At 52.5% G+C, this 20,264-nt stretch overlaps 5 protein-coding genes across 5 annotated transcripts; 2 read left to right on the top strand and 3 right to left on the bottom strand.

The window, feature by feature from the left end:
* Window positions 1–272: 272 nt before the first annotated feature.
* On the bottom strand, window positions 273–3,005 carry KD926_004969 (protein kinase family protein; the record flags this gene model as incomplete). The annotated part of the gene is made up of 1 exon (XM_053098308.1): window positions 273–3,005. One exon carries the CDS (start codon window positions 3,003–3,005, stop codon window positions 273–275), a length of 2,733 nt encoding a protein of 910 aa, XP_052957884.1.
* A 3,144-nt stretch (window positions 3,006–6,149) lies between these two features.
* On the bottom strand, window positions 6,150–9,669 carry KD926_004968 (endopeptidase La; the record flags this gene model as incomplete). The annotated part of the gene is made up of 3 exons (XM_053098307.1): window positions 6,150–6,317; window positions 6,377–6,594; window positions 6,696–9,669. 3 exons carry the CDS (start codon window positions 9,667–9,669, stop codon window positions 6,150–6,152), a joined length of 3,360 nt encoding a protein of 1,119 aa, XP_052957883.1.
* A 436-nt stretch (window positions 9,670–10,105) lies between these two features.
* KD926_004967 (putative mitochondrial DnaJ chaperone (Mdj1)) lies at window positions 10,106–11,897 on the top strand (the record flags this gene model as incomplete). Its single annotated transcript, XM_053098306.1, has 3 exons — window positions 10,106–10,300; window positions 10,409–11,658; window positions 11,735–11,897. 3 exons carry the CDS (start codon window positions 10,106–10,108, stop codon window positions 11,895–11,897), a joined length of 1,608 nt encoding a protein of 535 aa, XP_052957882.1.
* A 795-nt stretch (window positions 11,898–12,692) lies between these two features.
* On the top strand, window positions 12,693–15,835 carry bro1 (putative signal transduction protein BroA; the record flags this gene model as incomplete). The annotated part of the gene is made up of 3 exons (XM_053098305.1): window positions 12,693–12,970; window positions 13,051–14,644; window positions 14,696–15,835. 3 exons carry the CDS (start codon window positions 12,693–12,695, stop codon window positions 15,833–15,835), a joined length of 3,012 nt encoding a protein of 1,003 aa, XP_052957881.1.
* A 1,707-nt stretch (window positions 15,836–17,542) lies between these two features.
* KD926_004965 (histone deacetylase complex subunit SAP30 Sin3-binding domain-containing protein) lies at window positions 17,543–18,320 on the bottom strand (the record flags this gene model as incomplete). The annotated part of the gene is made up of 2 exons (XM_053098304.1): window positions 17,543–18,007; window positions 18,108–18,320. 2 exons carry the CDS (start codon window positions 18,318–18,320, stop codon window positions 17,543–17,545), a joined length of 678 nt encoding a protein of 225 aa, XP_052957880.1.
* Window positions 18,321–20,264: the final 1,944 nt, after the last annotated feature.

Genomic DNA, 20,264 nt, shown 5'->3' with positions numbered 1-20,264 from the left:
AAGTCCGAGAGAACTCCAGTTTCGCCGTTACTCGTGCGGATGCTCGTTTTCGCAAACTGTGAAGCAACGTCAAAGGTACCTGTACAGCGCAGAAATTGTCAAAGGGTATCGCGCAGATTGGGCCCCATTGGAAGGACCGGTAAAAAAAGAAAGAATCAAGAATCATGATGAACAAGACAATGCGATGATTGTTCGAGTCAAAGGCTAATCACTTTTGGTTTTGGTAGGACGTTTTGGTTGTTGTCGTAAGAGAATTTTGAGGCACATCTCGGTCATACAGGTGCGGTGAATGCTGGGTTGATCGGGAGATGTGAATCGCTAAGGTTAGAGGTATTTTCTCGCAGTATTTGTCGAGAGTATCCCAAGGCCGATCGGATGGTCAATGGTGAGAATCGATCCGCATGAGTTTCCAGCAATTTTTGTTCGGATATGCTGAAGGCAGGGTTAATCGGGAGCATCGAATGTAGTAGGGAAGATACTGAGTGCGATGGCCCCGCCCAATCTTGGTCTCGAATCAATGCATGACTAAAGTCCGCCCCGGGTGCAGAATAGGGATCGGTCGACTGGGTGGCCGCAGAAGACAGCGGCGGCGAGTGATTCGGGGACCTGGGCCTCAGGGAGCATGTCGGGTGGCTGCCCACGCCAACAAGTTGTTCGGATAGAGGATCCATGGCGAACGGCAATAGGTCAGCCGATCGACCCATCGAAGCTCTACGATAGAGCGGATTCATTTCAACATCAAGGTCGACGTCAATTTCGTCCGAAACAAGGTCCGGGAGTCTTTGGCCGTCTTCGTAGTCCGTGAGGGGTGGAGCCGAGTCGACGAACCGTGCTAAACGAGTGGATTCAAGAGAAGACGAGCGTCCGTCTCCATCAATGCCGACGATGGACATCAAGCCCTCCTTGCTATCAACTAGGTTTTCTGGGCCCCTCACACCCATTGCGTCAATTGCACTGTCCCGTCGATCCTCGTCACCGGGCCGATAGCCCTCAGGGGGTAGCGGTCCCAGTCCATGGAAATCCTCATTAGTTTGCGGAGTGTATCCATATCCACCGCCTGAAAGCGCTTGGGGCTCCGCGAAGTCGTTGGGGGCCGATCGAGGCTGCAAGAATGTCGAAGGAGTCGCCATGGCGCGAGGGTTGTACCACGGGAAAGCGCCGTTGTGCAGTCCGAAGCCAACTCCCATATGTCGGGGGTGCACCATGGGAGCCGGCTGCCCGGCGCTTATCCCTGAGTCGCGGGGGAAAAAGTTCAAAAGCTCCTTGGCCGAGAGGCGGTGGCGGGGCGTCGGGCTCAAGCAGATGGATACCACTCGTCGATAGTAGTCGGGGAAGTGTCGGTCTTCGTCCAAAACCAAGGGTCGGGGTTGACGCTCGGGCTCGTCCTCCTCCATTGCCAAAGCCCACAGGGTCATGCCTAGTTGGAAAAGGTCCGTCTTGACCCCGATGTACATCGAGATGCGCTGGTTACTCTCGATCTTTGCAGCAATCTCCGGGGGTTCCCATCCCACCGGACAACCCCGGCGATTGATGTCGATGATTTTGGCGTCGTCGTTGCCGTCCACCACGATATTCGACAGCGTGAAGTCTCCCTGGACGTAACCCGCCTCGTGGATCTCACATAAACCCTGCACAATCTGCCTAGCCCAGCGCTCGCGTCGTTCCCAAGCGATCATCCCCCGGTTCTCGTACAGGATATCCACCAGGGCTCCCTTCTCGGCAAAACTGATGAGCAAGCCCTTGACCACCTCCTCATACTCGTCGACCACGATTCCTTCCACCTGAACGACATTCGGGGTGCCCTGCAGTGCGTGGAGGGCGTTGATCTCGTACAGGAATTCATCCACCGTGTCCGGTCCGGGGATCTCCTTCTTGATGAAGGACCTGCCATCCAAGCGCACGTTGTAGACAAACCCCGACAGATGCGCTTCGAAATGCAAACGCTGTTCGGAGACCAGTCGAGCCTCGGGCAAGTGGCCGATGCACGAGGCCGGCGGGTAAGGGATGATTTCGTTGACGTCCTCGGTGACGTGCACGTGTAAGCGTCCGTCGCGGGTCTCCAGCTTCAGATTGGTGACGGTGTCGTAGAACTGGATATCGGGCAGCGACTCGCGGATGGACTCGTAGATGCGGGCACATTTATCCCGCTGGTAGCGCAGTTCCTTCAAATCCTGCTCGAGGGAGTCGGGAGGGGCGCCACGGTAGTCGCAGGAGATGGTGACGCGACGCCATCGATTGGGGGCTTCGGCGTAGGTGACGAAGAATTTTTCACGCTCGGAGCGGTCGCGGAAGTGCATGCTCAGGTTCAAAATCCACCGCTTCTCCAGTTCCATCTCGATGATATCGTCGGGTGGCTCTTCGGGAACATCCGTCACGTCGGGGCAAGGGTTCCATTCCGAACGGAGATCGTCGTCCTCATTCGTCTCGGGCAGTTCCTCAACCGTGGTCTCGTCCGCGTGGTCGCCGCACCAGGCAACCTCGGGTGCGGATAATCTGGGGTCCACGGCGGGCTGTGGAGACCTGGACCTGCTCCTCTGGGAGTGGGAACTTAGCGTGCGCCGGCGGTCGGCGGACACAGCACGACGGGGCTCCGGATCGAGGGGGGCTAGATTATCTCGACGCTCGGAGTTCTGCCTCCTGAACGTGGTCGCTCGAGGCAGGCCGACTCCCACCTTCCGCGACAGTCGACGGGTGAGCGTATCGTGCGGTTTGGGGGGAGGGTTAACGTTGGAGTTACTGTTGAGGGGGGCGTTGTTGGCGTGAGGATTGGGAGGATTGTGTCGATGTCGAGGCGATTGTTGCTGACTGTTGTTGTTGGGCGAAGGGGCAGAGCCGGCAGGCGGCTGGGAGGAAAAATCGCGATCATCACGGCCCAGCCATCTGCGCAGGCCCAAGCGATGCCACATGCTCTGTTTTGGACGAGGGGGTTCAACCTGATCCGGATCCAGCAACAATCCCAGGGACCGGTTCGGGCTACAAGAACTGTCTGCGATAGAGACGGCCATACGGCATGACCCGAATGGCAGTTAGTAGTGATGATGGTGGTGTTGTGGTTGTTGTGGTGGTGGTCGTTATCGGTCGTGCGAGGAATGAGTAGGACGCCCCGGCGGCCGAAACAGTGCTGTCCATAAGAATTGAGGCGAGATCAACTTGTAGAATAATTTTTTTAAGCCCCTGAGATCAGCAGTGTGGGATTCTTGCTCGCCGGGACTAAACGGTCTGGGGCCCTTTGACTAGGAAGAAGGGGGGCCGGGGGAGTCACAGTGACAGTCAGAAAGGGGAGAGAGAGAACAGAGATAGAGAAGAGAGAGCGATCAAGAGAAATGAGATAAAATCAACGGAATCAGGAAACAATAGTGGAAAATTAAACTTTTCTTTGCTTTGCTTTTTTTTAGACAAATCAACGGGGGAAATTGGACACAGCAAAATCCCGTCAATATCGGAGAAGTCGGTGAGTGTTTGAGTTGTTCTTCAGGATCTTTTTTTTAATCTTTAATTATTTTTCTGGCATCGATCAGCCCAGTCCGGGTTGTACAAGGCAGACAAGCGCAACGAGGACATGGAGCGAGTACGATCAATTGGATGGCATTGCCCAAGTGTCAGAGGTAGGGAGTCCCAAGGGAAGGGGGGCAGGAGGGAAGAGGGAGAATGAAGAGGCTGGTCGAAGTCAAGGGACAACACTCCATTGAAGAGGAAGCAGAGAGGTCTGAATGGACGAATTCACCGCCTCGAATGGAGAGAGATGAAGAGGCAAGAAGCGAAGGAAGAGAAAGTCTGGATGAATCGTCGATTTGGAGACGCGCCGGCGGCTGCACGGCGGCCTGACAGTGCCTGATTTTGAGGAATAGTACGGATACCTTATAGTTAAGTTAGTTGGGAGTATACAATACGGTCCAGTTGGAATATGAACTATTACTGTACACTTAGTTAACTACAAAAGATCAATTGAGTCATACTCCGCCATGACGTATCGACTCCATATCCAAATAACATGATAAAATCCCAGGTTCCCAACATTTCGCTCCCCCCAGCCATCGGTTTCTCACCAGTCACCCTTCTCGCTATTGTCGGGCAAAAGCGATCCAGGAAAAGGAAAAGGAAAAGGATTAAATGATATAAATAAATAAAATTAAAACCCAATCCAATCCCGAAATCTCCACTCCTGCAGACGCACAGCCCAATTCCTTCTCGAAGCCTTTCCCTTCCCATGAGGTGGCGCCAGCAGTCCTACCGTACCAACTGATATAATAACATCAGCCATTCCCCGGTCGGTCGTTATCAGGGTTGTCCCCTTCAGTGTTTGATTGATTGATTGACCGAGTTACTATGAAGTATTAAGGCCCGGGATCCCCTCCTCTGCCCGAGCGTATCGCTTCACCCGCCAAACCAGACCCGGAGGCGGGCCAGTTGTCACTTCGACTATCATCCTACACTCCGACCAAAAAAAAGGGGGTTATCTATGCCCCCGTCCACTTCATCTATCGGCAGAACATGAACATGACGTACCAGGGAAGGAAGGAAAGAAAGAAGGGAAAATAAATTAAAACAAACTAAAAGCTGACGGACGACTCACGGATAAACTTTCAAAGTGATGCTTCCATAGAACAACTCAACGGTCCGCAAAGCGTCCAATCATCGATTTTGCCAACGACCAGGCCAGTTGATCTCCCTCCGTGCCCTACTGGATGAATGAAGTAGTTTGTAGGTTTGTTTGTAAGTCTTGTACATGGACCTTGGTAGGTAGGTTGGGACACTTTGCCTATTCGTACTGGATGCTGGAGTCCGTTGATCTCCAGTATCTCCTCATAGCCTTCTCTACGCTGCTTTGTTGGATTTACTTATTCTTTTCCTTTAGCTTTTCTACCCCCCGTGGAACTAGCTGTATGTCCCGATCCTACAGCCTTGATCCCTGTATACTTCGTGGAGAAGGAGGGCAACCACCACCGGATAAACTTCAAACCACGCATACTCGAGTATAAACTAACTCGAGACGTGGACATTGCGGAGAATGACGGAATTATCCTAGTCCGAAATGAAATTAAGTATGGAGGACTACGGAGTTGTTGGCAGGTACCGGTTCGAGACTCGTGCAGACGGAATGGCATCATCGTAGTTCTTTCTTCTAGGTAACAGGCTATCCTTCTATTGCAGTTCCAACGCAGCTGAGGCCCAGGCTGCGGTGGACTGGAGAACCCTCGCTGCTTCTCTTGCACCCCATGGCATGCGTTTCTGCAGAGAACAATGCACATACCCCTCTCTCCTCTCTCCTCTCTACTTATCCAACTGTAGGTTATGGACAACCCTCCATCTCATGGTTCTCGAGCCCCCCACGCCCCCTGCTTCTGTCCGATGCTACCCATGCAGTGAGATATGCAGTGCGCTTCATATCGGGTGGAATCCATGCACATACAGTCTCTCGTCCCCCCGTATCTGGAATATGGTCGACGCCGTTCTCGATCTCTATTCGGCCGAGGGCCAAATCACTCCACTCTCCCTCCTCTGCTAGAGAGTCAACAGGATAACCAAAGATTGATCATCCGGGTGAATCAATCATATTTTGTATACATATTGACATACATAGAGGGACCGATGGAGGGGCGGAGGAGGGGACAAGTAGGTCGTAGGGTAGGTATATACATTATCCATCAATCAATCAAGGCTAGGCCAGACCAGGCCAGGCCAACTCATTTCCCTTCGTTTTCTCTAGATTTTCCCTTATCTTCTTCTCGTAGAGCGGAGTTGTTGCTGTCTTCTATTCCTTCGTCTTCTTGCCTCTATCGTCCCTCTCTCTTTCCTCTTGCTTCGTGCAAAGAACCAGGTCTCAAAAGACCGATGTCCTTCGTTTACTCCACCATTCGCATTCACACAAATCCCGAGTGACAAGACACAGGCATTAAATCCCAAGTTAGAAATGAAAAGTTCCAACCCATTTGAGATGTACAGATTAAACCAGACAAAAGATAGTAATATAGAAATCAAAAAAGAGAAAACTCCGCCCATGCTTGCCGCAAAAACAAAAAAAAAGGAAACGCCCTGTACGGCACCAAAAAGAAAAATACAGAAAGGAGGATCAAGATACAAGATGGGGTGTAACTTTATATACCAAATCAAATCAAGAGGTTGATCGATATCGATGGGGCCAGCGCAGTTTAGTCGAGCTCGTCCTCGCTGGTTTCATTGGACTTCGCCTTGGGGGGTTTCGCGAGTTGCTTCTGCCACAACTGTTTGGCCGCCTCCTTGTCCAGATCGGCGAAATGAATGTTGAACACATCCGAGTACCAGTTTGCCGCATGACCTTCAATGCCCTTCTTGATGTTCTGTGATGGTCGAGTCAGTCATGAGAGATAACGCGAAACGAGAAAGTCGCATCACTCACCTCAGGCAGTTCCAGCCAGTCGGACATGTTGTCAGCTGGGAAGATGATCTTCTTTGCGCCAGCACGACGGGCAGCAACGGTCTTCTCCCGGAGTCCTCCAATACGCAGCACCTTGCCGGTCACTGTCAATTCACCAGTCATGGCAATGGTTGGGTCGAGAGGGTAGTCCATTGCCAAGGAAAGTAAAGATGTCGCCATCGTAATGCCAGCAGAGGGGCCTAGTCCTGTCAGTCACGATCGCCGTAGCCAGGCAGTGTGTGGGAGAAGACAAAAACCAAGGCAGGAGAGGGGAAAGGGAAAGAAACAAAAAACTACTTACCATCCTTAGGTACAGCACCCTCCGGACAATGCATGTGGATTCTAGCCTTCTCGAAGAATTTGTTCTCGGGGAATTGCTTCGCCATGATTGACTTCGCGAACGAATACGCAATCTGAGTGGATTCTTTCATCACATTTTGCAGATTGCCCGTAATTTCGATACCTGGTCGCGATTCGGGCGACAAAGCAGTCTCCAAGATAGACTCCACGTACAACGCGGCACCCCCCATGCTAGTCCAAGCAAGACCCATCGTCACACCAGGCGGGAAAGTGTCGTACAAACGGTCGGCGGTAAAGATCGGGGGCCCAACGTAGTCCGTCAGGCTGTCTTTGCCAATGCTGAGCTTAACGGTGTCCGGCACTTTCAGGGCCACTCGGGGCGTTTCGGTCGTCGACTTCTCCGGGTCGGCAGGGGCGTTGACCGAGTCTGGGTACTCGGTCTCTTTCTGTGATTCCTCATGGACGGCCTTGCCCGCGTCAGTGAGGGCCTTCTCTTCCGCGAGCACATCCTCTCCAAGATCCTTGACGATTTTAAACGCCGCCTTTCGGTAGACCTTTTCGATCTGCTTCTTCAAGTTCCGGACACCACTCTCGCGGCAGTAAGACTTGATCAGTTCCTCCACGGCTTCCTCCGTCAGGTTAACATCAACTTCCTTGAGGCCCGTCAGTTCCCGAGCAGCGGGGCCAAGGTATCGCTGGGCGATAGCCATCTTCTCATCCGCGACGTAGCCTGAAAGTTCGATGATCTCCATTCGATCCAAAAGAGGTCGCGGGATCGTATCGGTGACGTTGGCCGTACACACAAAAAGAACCTTGGACAGATCCACGGGGACATCCATGTAGTGATCCAAGAACGAGGAGTTTTGCTCGGGGTCGAGAAGTTCCAGCAGCGCAGAAGAGGGATCTCCCTGGTGACCGCGTCCAATCTTATCGATCTCATCGATCAGGACCAATGGATTTTCGGTCTGGCATTTCTTCAGGGCCTGAATGATACGGCCGGGAAGGGCGCCAACATAAGTCCGACGATGACCCTTGATTTCCGCCACATCCGTCAGACCACCGACAGAGAATCGGTAGTACTGTCGGTTAAGAGCCCGGGCGATCGACTTTCCGATACTGGTCTTTCCAACACCAGGAGGGCCGACCAGACAGATGATCTTTCCTTCCACGGTTCCACGGAGCTTACCGACGGCGATGAACTCGAGGATCCGATCCTTCACGTCCTTAAGACCGTAGTGGTCCTCATCCAAGACGGTGGTCGCATGCTGAATTCCAAAGTTCTCCACGCTCTTCTGGCCCCAGGGAATCTGAGTGAGCCAGTCGAGGTAGTTGCGGGTGACGTTGAACTCGGACGCAGCCGGCTCCAGGTGTGCCAGCTTGTTGATCTCCTCGTCAAAGACCTTCTTAACCGCCTCCGGCATGGCCAACTTCTCCGCCTTCTCCTTGAATTTCTCCACCAACTTGTCCTTGCCGTCGGACTCGATGCCCAATTCCCTCTTAATGCCCTTCATCTGCTCCATCAACCAATACTCGCGCTGGCGCTTCTGAATCTTCGCTTCTACATCCTTCGAGATCTTGGACTGAAGCTGCGCGTTCATAAGCTCCTTTTTCAGGACGACCAAGGCCTTGGGGAGTCGCTCTTCAATGTTCATAATCTCCAAGACCTCCTGCATTTCATGCAGCTCGCCTGCAGAGACCGCAGCAGCAAAATCGGCCAATTTGGCGGGTTCGTCGCTAAGGTTTCCAGGGAACTGGTCGGTGTAGAAAGCCGAGATCTGGTCCCGGAACAGAGGGTTCAGGCTGGCAATCTCCTTGCACACGTTGACGATCTCGCTGGTGACAGCACGGATGATGGCGCTCTTCTTGTCGTACGGCTCTTCGCCCATGTTCTCCACGTTCACCAAGCTGACGGGGTATTTGCGGAGGAAGGATGTAGGCTCGTAGTGGTCTTTCGGGGCGAGTTCCGCGGCTCCCTCCTCGAAGCTGGCCACAACATCGCCCCGTTTCTCTGTCGTCTTTTCCTCGGAGGCGGGAGCTTTCGAAGACTCATTGGGAGGCAACAAGGAAGAAACCTTGATGCGGCGGTGCGGGTAGAGTACAGCGGTGACACCGCTAGCTTCCCCGCGCAGAGGATAGGCAGCAGTGATCTGAGCGAAAACACCGACATCGTAGACCTCGTCAAGGTTGTGAATCACATCACCATCCGCGTTCTCATCCTTGAAGAGGAAGGCACCCACGTATGGCTGGCCTCGCTTCATCATATCTTGGATAGCCGCGGCGACGTTCGGGTCTCGAATGGTAATCGCCTTGTAGAAGCCCGGAAACAGCGGACGCTTGGCAATTGGGATGGCCATGACCTGAGGATAAACCTCAGGAACCGATGGCTTCTGTAGGGCTTTCTCGCCGGAGCCCTTCTTGCCCTTCTTGCCTCCGTCGTCGTTACCGCCATTGTTCGCGCCACTGGGTCTGGAATCGGACGAGCCGCCACTTGGGGGAATCGGCGAAGGAGAGTCATTCGAATTTCCTTTTCCTTCTACCGAGTTATTCTCCTGCTTGGCGTCTTCCTCCAGTCCTCGCTGCTCCTTGTCGCTAGCCGACTTCTCTTTCCTCCGCGCAAATGCCGATGTCGGAGCTCCGGGTTCTGACGAGCCGTGCTTGCCTGACTGATCGACTGTCTTCCGTCGAGGTTCGCGGATCCGCTCGACGTCCTTGTCCTTGTCCTCGTCGCCATCTTTATGTTCTTTTTGATCCGGGTCTTCCTTCTCGTCTCCGGATGGGGGTTTTTCTCGCCGCCGGATAGAGCTTGAGGAAAAAGTGCGAGGGGAGGGAGGGAGCGATCGGAAGAGGTGCGACGAAGCTAGTATCGACCGAGCACCGGCATTCTGTCGGGAAGAAGTGAGTAGAGGCCGGAGAATTAATGGACGCGATGCTTTGTGGAGCGCGGCTCTCCAGGGGAGGGTCTGGCCGCGGAGCATGCTACTGTGTTGTCGGAGGGAGACGGGGGAGAGTATTTCGAGGGGTGGCGAGGGGGGAAAGGAGGAGGAGGAGGATGAGAAAAGAGAGAAGTGGGAGGATTAAAACAGAAATAAGAAGGGTCAGCTAGAAGACACAATGGAAGAAGGAAAGAAAGCACGAGGGGGATGAGGTCGACCCGGATAGACTGATTAGTGATTACCGAAGCAGCCTTTCATCATCGTCCCGGCGCATCGTTTCTCCGGTCGGCAAACTTCTTCATTCCGGAAGACTCGAAGCTTCTAAGCTTCTCTCTCCGTCTCTACTAAGTTATGGGCGGTGTCCGGCCAATTCATCCTCCCCGATTTCCAAGCATCTCCCTCCTTCGCTGACTGTCCCTTTGGTGTTTTGCGTGTGGCTGGCTTAGTTGCCCGTCTTACCTCTCTGCATTCTTTCACAATGAACACTACTTCTGCCGCAATGCCCAAGGCTGCGGCTCTCCCCGCTCGTTTACTCCGGACTTCGCGACGATACTCCAAGCAGAGCCCGGCGACGGGGCAGACTCGTGTCTACCATGCTTCAACATTCTCGTCGACCGACAAACGCCCACAAGATGTCGGCAATAAGAAACATTCCGGCTTCTCTTCCTCCAGAGTAGGTCGTTCTTTTTTATTTTTTCCGTTTGCCCTTCTCCGGCCCTCCGGATATCACTGTCAACCCCCCAGCCAGTGACCCATGTTTGTCTACTAACCACATGAACAGATCTTCCATACGACCGCTCCGCGCGCGGCGATCCCTGATCCCTACAAGACCCTCGGCGTAGAGAAGGGCGCATCGGCGTCCGATATCAAGAAGGCGTACTATGGAATGGCCAAGAAATATCATCCGGATACCAACAAGGAGCCTAACGCCAAGGAGAAATTCGCAGAGGCTCAGACAGCTTACGAACTACTATCCGATGCCAAAAAGCGAGAGAACTACGATCGGTTTGGCTCCGCAGCATTCGACCAGAACGGCGGCTTCGATCCTAATGCGGCTGGCGGCAACCCATTCTCTGGTGCGGGCGGTTTCGGTGGCTTCGGTGGCGGCTTCGGAGGAGGATTCCCCGGTGGTTTTGCGGCTGATATCAACTTTGAGGATCTTTTCGGCGCTTTCGCGGGAGGCGCTCGTCGTTCCGGTCGGGGCAGGCGAAGCCCGTTCCAAGAGATTTTGGTCGGTGAGGACGTCGAGGTCCAGACCAGCATTTCCTTCAATGAAGCCGCAAAGGGTACAACGAAGGACATTGTCATCAACCCCCTCACCGAATGTGGTACATGCAAAGGCGACGGACTGAAGGCGGGTGCCAAGCGCTCCAAGTGCCCTCAATGTAACGGCTCTGGAACCCGGGTGCACTTTATGCAGGGAGGCTTCCAGGTGGCGGCCACCTGCGATGCCTGCGGCGGTGCAGGCATGACAGTGCCTCGAGGATCCCAGTGCAGTCCTTGCGGTGGCAATGGCGTGGTCAGAGATCGCAAGACCATCCAGGTGGACATTCCGGGTGGTGTTGAAGATGGTATGCGATTGCGGGTGGCCGGCGAGGGTGACGCTCCCCCCACGGGAGCCTCTGCCGCGCCTGGATCTCGGACGCAACGGGGTGATCTCTTCGTCTCTATTCGGGTCTCCCCCGATCATCGCTTCAGCCGCTCCGGCTCCGACATTCTCTACACTGCTTCCATCCCTCTCACCACCGCTCTCCTGGGTGGCGAAGCAACCGTGCCGACCTTGGATGGCGAGGTCAAGGTGAAGGTTGCCACCGGTACAGGCACCGGTGATCGAATCACACTCTCTGGAATGGGAATGAAGAAACTCAGTGGCCGAGCCCGCGGCTTCACCCCCACGGGTGACCTGAGGGTTGAATTCAAGGTGGCCATGCCGAAGTACTTGACCGGCAACCAACGAACCATTCTGGAGGTGCTAGCAGACGAGATGGGTGACAAGACTGCCAAGCGTATCATGAATGTCGGGCAGCAGAGGTGAGTTTAGGTCCTCCCCTGGTCGTGATGCGGAGCCACGTGCGAAGAAAGCTAACCATAACATCCACACTTGCAGTTCATCGGATGCCACCTCTGAAGACGCGTCGAAGGGCGATGGCTTCATCAAGTCGGCGTGGCACAAGCTCATGAACCACAAGAACGAATCTCAATCCGAAAGCTCGACGGGCAAATCGGACAAGGAGTCGAACGGCTCCGACAAGAAAGACGACAAGAAATAGGGTTCGGGGCTGAAGGAGATCCATCAGCCTGTCAGTGGAACAATCGGAACGACCGGATCCTGAGTCAGGGTCCTGGATTGTACACAATGTAATTATTCATGGAGATTTTTTGGAGATATCATAGCGCCGGCGACAATAGGGGGTTCTTCTCTGTACGATTTCTGCTTCTGGGAGGGTGTCAATAGAGACTGGGATATCCTGTATGTACAGTAACCATGTACCATTAGAAAATAGACTCTCTACTTCTCAGCATTCGGTGTTTCGCCTGTAGTCCGTCAGCTCTTGTCGACTGGTCAGGCGGTACTGAATTGTTGGCGCCAGGGAAAAAGAGGCCCATCGACCGCCCTGCACCAACACAACTTGTCTTATTCTCCTTCTCTCCTTCTTCTCCCTCTCAGGAACAACCTCCTTCCCCTCCCATCTTTCGCCCCGTCACCCCGTCACACATCTCTCTCTCTCTCGGTCGGGAATCCTTCAGCCTCGAGATTGTTGATTCTTCTCACTAAAGGGAGTCTCCACTCTCGGTCGTCATCGCCCGGAACTCATCCGCCTATCGACTGGCGCCTTTTTCCCTGCGAATCCGCCCAACTTACTTACCCCACAGCTCTCCGTCCCCGATCATCCCTCTCTCCTCCCCTCCGTTCTCACGCCCGCATAACCATTCACCCTGTCGGTCTGAGATTCCGATTCTATTTTCTAGATTACCCGCTCGCTCGCTATCCTGTCGATCTCCGTTCTTTCCGTCCTCTGTGGATGGGAGCTTCCCGCTCCTGGTAACCCCCAACGACCTACAAGATGGTTCAGTCGCCTATGATCTCGTGTCCGCTCAAGCAGACCAACGAGATCGATTGGATCCGCCCCCTTAAGGATTACATCCGTCAGAGTTACGGTGAAGACCCCGAACGCTATGCTCAGGAATGCGCGACTCTCAACCGTTTGCGCCAGGACATGAGAGGGGCGGGGAAGGATAGCGCGACGGGCCGCGACCTGCTCTATCGGTATTACGGACAGCTGGAGCTCTTGGATCTGAGGTTCCCCGTGGACGAGAACCACATCAAGATTTCCTTCACCTGGTGGGTGTTTTTCTCCTTTGGCCTAGACTTCTTCTTCGCGTTGAGCTATGGGTGGCTGATGTTTGTTTTTTGGTAATTAGGTACGATGCCTTTACTCACAAGTCGACTTCGCAATACTCGCTTGCCTTTGAGAAAGCCTCGATCATCTTCAACATCTCCGCCGTGCTCTCCTGCCATGCCGCCAACCAGAATCGCGCGGAGGATACCGGCCTGAAGACCGCCTATCACTCCTTCCAAGCAGCCGCCGGAATGTTTACCTACATCAACGAGAACTTCCTCCATGCCCCGTCCACCGACCTGAATCGGGAAACCGTCAAAACCCTAATCAACATCTCCCTCGCCCAAGGACAAGAGGTGTTCCTCGAAAAGCAGGTGGCAGATCTCAAGAAGGCCGGTTTCCTAGCCAAGCTGGCTGGGCAGGCGGCGTATCTATACTCCCAGGCGGCCGAAGGCATACAGGAGCATGCTAAAGGTGTTTTTGAGAAGGTCTGGTTGATTGTCACTCAGGCGAAGGCGACGCACATGACCTCGGTCGCCTCCTACTATCAGGCTATCGCGGACAGCGAGGCCAATTCTCATGGAGTGGCCATCGCGCGACTTCAGTTGGCAGAGAAGAACTCTACGGCGGCCGTGGGATGGGCCAAGTCCTTCCCCTCATCCGTCCCTCCGAGTTATAACTTGAGCTCCGAGACCGGCTCAACTTTGATGGAGATCATCAAGCATCAGCTGGCCAATGTGCAGGCAACTCTCAACACATTCATCAAAGACAACGATTTCATCTATCACCAGCCGGTTCCGAATGAGGCGGGGTTGTCCGCCGTTGCCAAGTTACCCGCGGCTAAAGCTATCCCAGTCAGCGAGCTTTATCAAGGTCAAGACATTCAGCGCATCATCGGGCCGGATATCTTCCAAAAGCTGGTCCCAATGTCTGTCACCGAGACGGCTAGTCTCTACGACGAGGAGAAGGCTAAATTGATCCGAGCGGAAACGGAACGAGTCGAGACTGCCAATGGAGAAATGGCTGCCAGTCTTGACTACTTGAAACTCCCCGGGAGCTTGAACATTCTCAAGGGTGGGATGGACCAGGAAATGACCGTCGACGATGATTTTCGGCAGTGGTGCTCAGAACTCGCCGGTCATTCGTCATTTACCAAAGCATTTGACAATTTGCAGGATCGCAAGACGGACGTTCTCGCGCAATTGGATCAGTGCTCGAAGCAGCTCGACCTGGAAGAAAGCGTATGTGAAAAAATGCGCTCTAAATACGGCGCAGACTGGAGTCAGCAGCCTAGTGCCAGACTCAACACCACTCTCCGAGGGGACGTTCGTTCCTATCGTGATACCGTCAATGAAGCCAGTGCAAGCGACGCTCAGCTTCTGTCCACCCTGCGGCAGTACGAGTCGGACTTCGACGAAATGCGATCTGCCGGAGAAACCGACGAGGCCGACGTCCTCTTCCAGCGGGCGATGATCAAGGCCGGCTCCAAGCATGGCAAGAAAAACGGACACGGGAGCCCGTACTCTGCGACCGCAGAGGGAAGTCTGTTGGATGATGTCTATGACGAGAGTAGCCTGTCTGTGGCAGACCAGATTGCCCGGGTGGAATCCATTCTGAAGAAATTGAATCTCGTCAAACGAGAAAGGTCTCAGGTTCTGAAGGACCTGAAGGATAAGGTAAGTGCTTAGAGAGGTTATATGTTTGCATGAAGACTAATCGCATGTCAGGTTCACAACGATGACATCTCCAATGTTTTGATATTGAACAAGAAGTCCATTTCTGGACAGGAGAACCAGCTTTTCGAGGCCGAGTTGGAGAAGTTCCGCCCTCACCAAAACCGGCTCCTCCAGGCCAACCACAAGCAGTCCTCACTGATGAAGGAACTCACCAAGATCTACGGCGATCTGCTACAGGATAAGCGAGTTCGGGCCGAGCAGTCGAAGTACGAGAGCATCACACGCCAGCGAAACACCGTCATGGCGCGATACAAGAAAGTATACGATGCCTTTAACGGCCTACGGTCTGGAGTGGTTCAAGCGCAAACCTTCTATACGGAGATGTCCGAGACCGTGGACAGTCTCAAGAAGAACGTCGAGACCTTTATCAACAACCGGCGCTCTGAAGGCGCTCAGCTTCTAGGGCAGATTGAGCGTGACAAGGCGAGCGGTGTATCGGAACAGGAGGACCGCGAGCGTGAGAAGCTGCGGCAGCTGATGGAGCGCCTTTCCACCGAACCCAAACCATCGTCCGCTTCCTCCGGCTCATCAACCGCCCCGTCCAAGGTTCCGTCCAAGGTGAAATCCCCTCCGCCGCCCGTTCAAACCCCTGGATATCCAGGTCCCGGCATTTCGTCCCCGAAGATGTCACCACATTACCCGCCCACCGGAAAACCACACGGAGTCCCCCTCTCCCATTCGCCAGCCCCTTACGGGCAATATATGACTCCGTCCGGCGGCATGCCCTACGTGCCGGGACAGTCATTCCAGCAGGGAGCGGCTGCACCTCTCTCGGAAGGCTACAACCCGATGGCATACCCTTTCCCTCCATCGGCTTCGCCTCCACCCAATCAACAGTTCTACTCGTCGACGCCCGTCCCGTTCGGTAGTTTCAACGGCCCTACGCCCTCGACGACCCCGTCACAGTTTGTGCCTCAGGGCTACGTTCCGCCTCCCCCGCCTCCACGTCCCCAACAAACCTCGTACCTGCCATCGTCCGGCCCATTTCCTTCCGGTCCGGGTGGCTACGCCCAAAGCAGAGCCTACGGTTCGAGTCAGCATCACAAAGCCCAGTCGCAGTCCTCCCAGTCCCAGGGTCAACCGGGGACTGGATCCGGTGATCCCTGGGCTGGCCTGAACGCCTGGAAATGATTATAACTCTTATCATTATCATGAACCAATTCAAAAGCGGGCGGTTGTGAAAATGAAGTATAGACTTTACGCTTATGGATCTGAGGGGGTTCTTTGCATTCCGGCGTTAACTTGTTACTACCTTTCTTAAACTCTATTAACTATCTCCTGTTGTTGTTTTGTTCTCGGCCCTTTGGTTTTTTGGTTCATTTAATCGTTGGTCTATCTTTATGTGGTCCCTTGTGCTTAGCTTTATGATCTTCCTTTCTCCCTTCTTGGTCGTGCAGAGTATACGTTAAGGTTTCTATCGAGTTTTGATTTCTATCTCTACTTATTCTTATTCTAACTTTTCCATCCGCATCCTGTTCTTTTCTACATATGTATGTATCATCTATACCAAGCGAAATCTTTCGATTTAGTAGCGTTTTCAGCTTCCTTTCAGTCAATTCCTGGTCATAGAACCCCTATCGGAACGACTCTTGTGTATTAGCAATTTAAATAAAATCTATACGTATAGTCGATCAATCAACAATGTTCCAGTCCAATCCAGTGCAGCCCAGACGAGAATCAAACTCCGAACCAGACCGAACGAAGTAAATTATAATCATAGCCTCGGATACGAATAGCAAAACAATTGAAATAGAATCATAGATATATTATAAGTTGAATATAAGTAATATATATAACAAATAGTTCCACATCCTCGGCGAAATCATTCCTTTCGGATGGTTTTAACTATGCAATTCCCATAAGAGCGTTGTTGAGCGCGGTGGGAAACACACCCGGAGGGCGGTTACGTCATACCTATCTATTGATGTAAGGAGTCCAAGAGTACGTCGTAGACGGTGTGCATCGGGTTGTCTGTCGACCAACCAAGGAATAAATAGGTGGCTGTTGTACCAGTCAGTTTACGGTATAAATATACGGAGGTAAAAAATAAGATAGGTAGCGAGTAGCGACCTCAGAAGAGACACAGGATCGAGTCAACCAGTCAATATTAGCTGAATTTAGGGTGGATTGTATGTATGTATGTATGCATATACACGAGAGCAGGAGAGACAGTATAAAGCAAGGAAAATCTAGTTATAGTAGAGTTAACAGGAAACGTATCCGTCGTGGCAGTAGAAGCAGCGGATAGACTCGCAAGACGCTCAGAGTTTCAATAGTGTACAAAGTAGTGTAGAAAGAAATAGATATAGAATAGGAAAAAAGTCGCCCGTCAATTATTTGTAAGTCTTCAACTCCAACGCTCAAGGCACAGTTGTATAAGATGAGTATAATAAGGGGTCTTTCGTGGGGGTGAGATTATTCCGAGTAGGTAGGTAGGTTGTCATGTCAGACAATGATGTCCGGAGTATGGTAAAATGCACATTACCCGGGTGAGGATACAGGAAAGAAGAAAAAAGACGAAAGGAGGTGGACAGAAGCAGCAAGGTAAATAAAACCAACACCAATGGGTATCATGACAAAGGGGAGAGTGTGTTGGAATAAAGGAAAGAAAGGGAGAGAGAGCGTGAGGTAACCAAGACAAAGTCACAAGCAAAAGTGTTTTGAGTCGCGCGCATCAATCGAGTATCAAAAAGTCACATATGCAAATGCATAAAACTCCGTTCGACCTGAAAATCAGCGAATGCAGTTGGTGGTCATCCAGCAGATTTCTCTTAGGGAAGCAAATGTTCCAGAAGCAAAGACGGCGATAAGGGAGGAAGGGTGCGAAATTTATAGATGTCAAGGCTGGAACCTCAGACGAAAATGTCGGCCTCGGCCTTCCTCGCGAACTTTATACAAGAACCGAGCGATTGCCTCTTGCTCCGCTAGCCCGGCACTGTTGAAGTGTTTGCGAACGGTCACCGCAAGCTGATTTTTGCTCACGCGATCTTGGCTGCATATCTGGTTCAGCGCGTTCTTTCTATCGAGTCGGTGGCCAGTCAACGGTTTCGCGGAGGTGCCATTGGGGCCGTCGGTGCCGGGCTGCAGAGTCTTCTTGGTACCGTGGGACCCGTTCGTTTTCGAGTCCTTGTCGGAGTTGGATGAATGGGCACGCTGGGCAGCGATAGATGTCGGCGATCGGAGGCCAATGCCTTTGGAAAGTAGAAGGCGGGAGTATTCACTGGTGAAAGCGCTGGGGGAGGAGAGTTTGTAAGCGTGCCGGTAGGAATGAAGGATCTCGAGGGGCATCTCGGGCCAATGCATCTGGATGATCAAGGCAAGAAGTCAGCAATCCGGTCATCGTAATCTCGTGAAAGAAGAGACAGTGAATTCAAAGGGGTGTAGATCTCGCATTGACACTTACCTTGGGCTGACTGTCGTGTTGGTCACCATTAGCGGGGGCGCTGGTGACATTTGCGGTGGCCTTGGTCTCGCGCGCCGAGGCAGAACTCGCTGTTAATGAGGTATTGCCTTTGCGGCCTTTTCCCGTCGTCGTCTTGTGCTCTCTAGTCGTGCTAGAGCCTTCAGAGCGAGAGTCATCCTGAATGGCAGTCGTGCGCTGCCGCGGGGGAGCCATGATGTGTTATAGCGAAACGAATGATGACGAAAAGAGGGGGAGGAGTAAATTGATCGGGCCTCGGAGTGGCCCGAACAAGTAAAAGAATGTCAACTTGAAAATCCGAGCGCAATTGTCAGTGAAGAGCAGGCATCAGCGGTGCGTTTCATGGTAGACAATGAAAAAAAAGCATGAAAATGAAGAAGTTGGGGCGCCGTCATGAGGCGGGAAGACGCGGCAGAAATGTCGGAGGCGCGCGACATCATCTACCGCATTAGGTAATATTGCCGAGTGTCGAGGTGACACTGGAGGTGTAGAAGTAGAACATGGTAACATGCAATGCCATCTCCTGATTCTGTAATCTGATGAGCTTGGTCGATTGCGTGGACTCTATGTGCTATTGATGCAATTTGGACCATCTTCTAGTCTTGGGTTCAACTGATGTGAATCATTGCAATCTAACCCACTCAATTACTGTGTTAAACTATATAACTGCGACTAGTCACCATGCAGACCTGCTAATCGTAGCAATGGCGGACAAGATAATTGGCCCAATTCATGCGACATTGGGACTCAACCTGCTCGTCGCATCAACACAAGCAAGACTATAGTCAAATGCCGAATCTATTCTACCATGAACACTATAGAGTCGGACATTTCAACATTGGCACAATGTAGGCAGAACTCCGTGCAGAATGATGAATATCCCCTATCTGTCTCTATAACTATTACACGGAGTACATACACCGCATTTACAAGACATTCCCTCACGTTAAGCGATATGCAATATAAATGCAGTCTTAGCCCTCGAGTCGTCTTGAAATAGTAACTAGATAACGCCTGTCACAAAGTCAACAACAAATAGGGATGAAACCCAGACTCAAACACGACGCCTCCAATACTAAGCAGCCAGATCACGAAAAACACATCCTAAACACGTAAACGCCCGGTAGAGCAACCACAACATCCTAGGATATACCTAGGATTTGCCCTGCCTCCTGCCTGAGCTGAAGTGCCAGCCCAACCCGCTTACGTCAGCTGTCAAACATGTCACCCCTCGAGGCATAACTACGGGTTAGGGCTAAAATCGAGCCTCCGTATTCCGGAGTAAACGATCGGAAACAGCGTTTGTTTGTGGGGAACAATAATAGGGCGGGCCAAGACAAAAAAAGCCACCTGACGTTGGATGGATAGAGAGATGTCTAACTATTTGTTGGGGAGAGAGACCCGTTTGAAGGCGCCTCGCTTATGAATTATGATACAGGAACACAGTTAGGCAGGGTACAGATGGCTTACGACGATTGTCTCAAAATCAATGCATGGATGGGGTATGTGGCTGAATGCCTCTTCTGACAGATAACTCTCTCTGACTGTACGGAGTAACAGGTAACTACGGAGTAGAGGGGGTATCTGGCGGTATACAAGCCCAACACATAATCACGATGTGTAAGCCCCCCAAAGGCACAGGCCCCAGATGAGGCTGCAGTAAACAGAGAGAAGGGGGAAAATTGTTTCAGCTGGGGCATTGGGCACACAATGCTCTTGGACTGGGGTTGTTCTTGGAAAAATTCTTCTCCCTTTCTGTTCTGGTGACTCAGAATGGATACGATTCGCTCACCGCTATCTTCGTTGTTGGGGGCAATTGGAGAACTTCCAGGCGACGGAAGTTGAACGAAGGCGAGTCAGAAGAGATAGAGAAGAAAAAAAACCCAAGCCGTGCAGCCCTGCAGGGAAACTTTAATCTCCAATGCCAGGCAGGGTAGGGCCAAGATGGCTGGGTTATTCGTACAGTAGTTACAGGAAGACTAGACCATACTCCGTAAAGATCGAAAAGATTTTGCACAGGTCTACCAATCCTACCCCGTACAGGAGACAAAAAAGAGGAAAAAAAGAATACTAGAAGTTCGGAACAGGGTAGAACTGGGCCTGGACGGGTAAAGGCCATGAATGGCCTAATCGGTCAAG

This window comes from Aspergillus affinis (assembly GCF_023601865.1).
Source record: "Aspergillus affinis strain CMG 70 chromosome Unknown NODE_23_length_327850_cov_86_924445, whole genome shotgun sequence".
Lineage (NCBI taxonomy): Eukaryota > Fungi > Ascomycota > Eurotiomycetes > Eurotiales > Aspergillaceae > Aspergillus > Aspergillus affinis.
The sequence above is the reverse complement of the archived record's forward strand: the minus strand, read 5'-3'. Positions and strand labels throughout refer to the sequence as shown.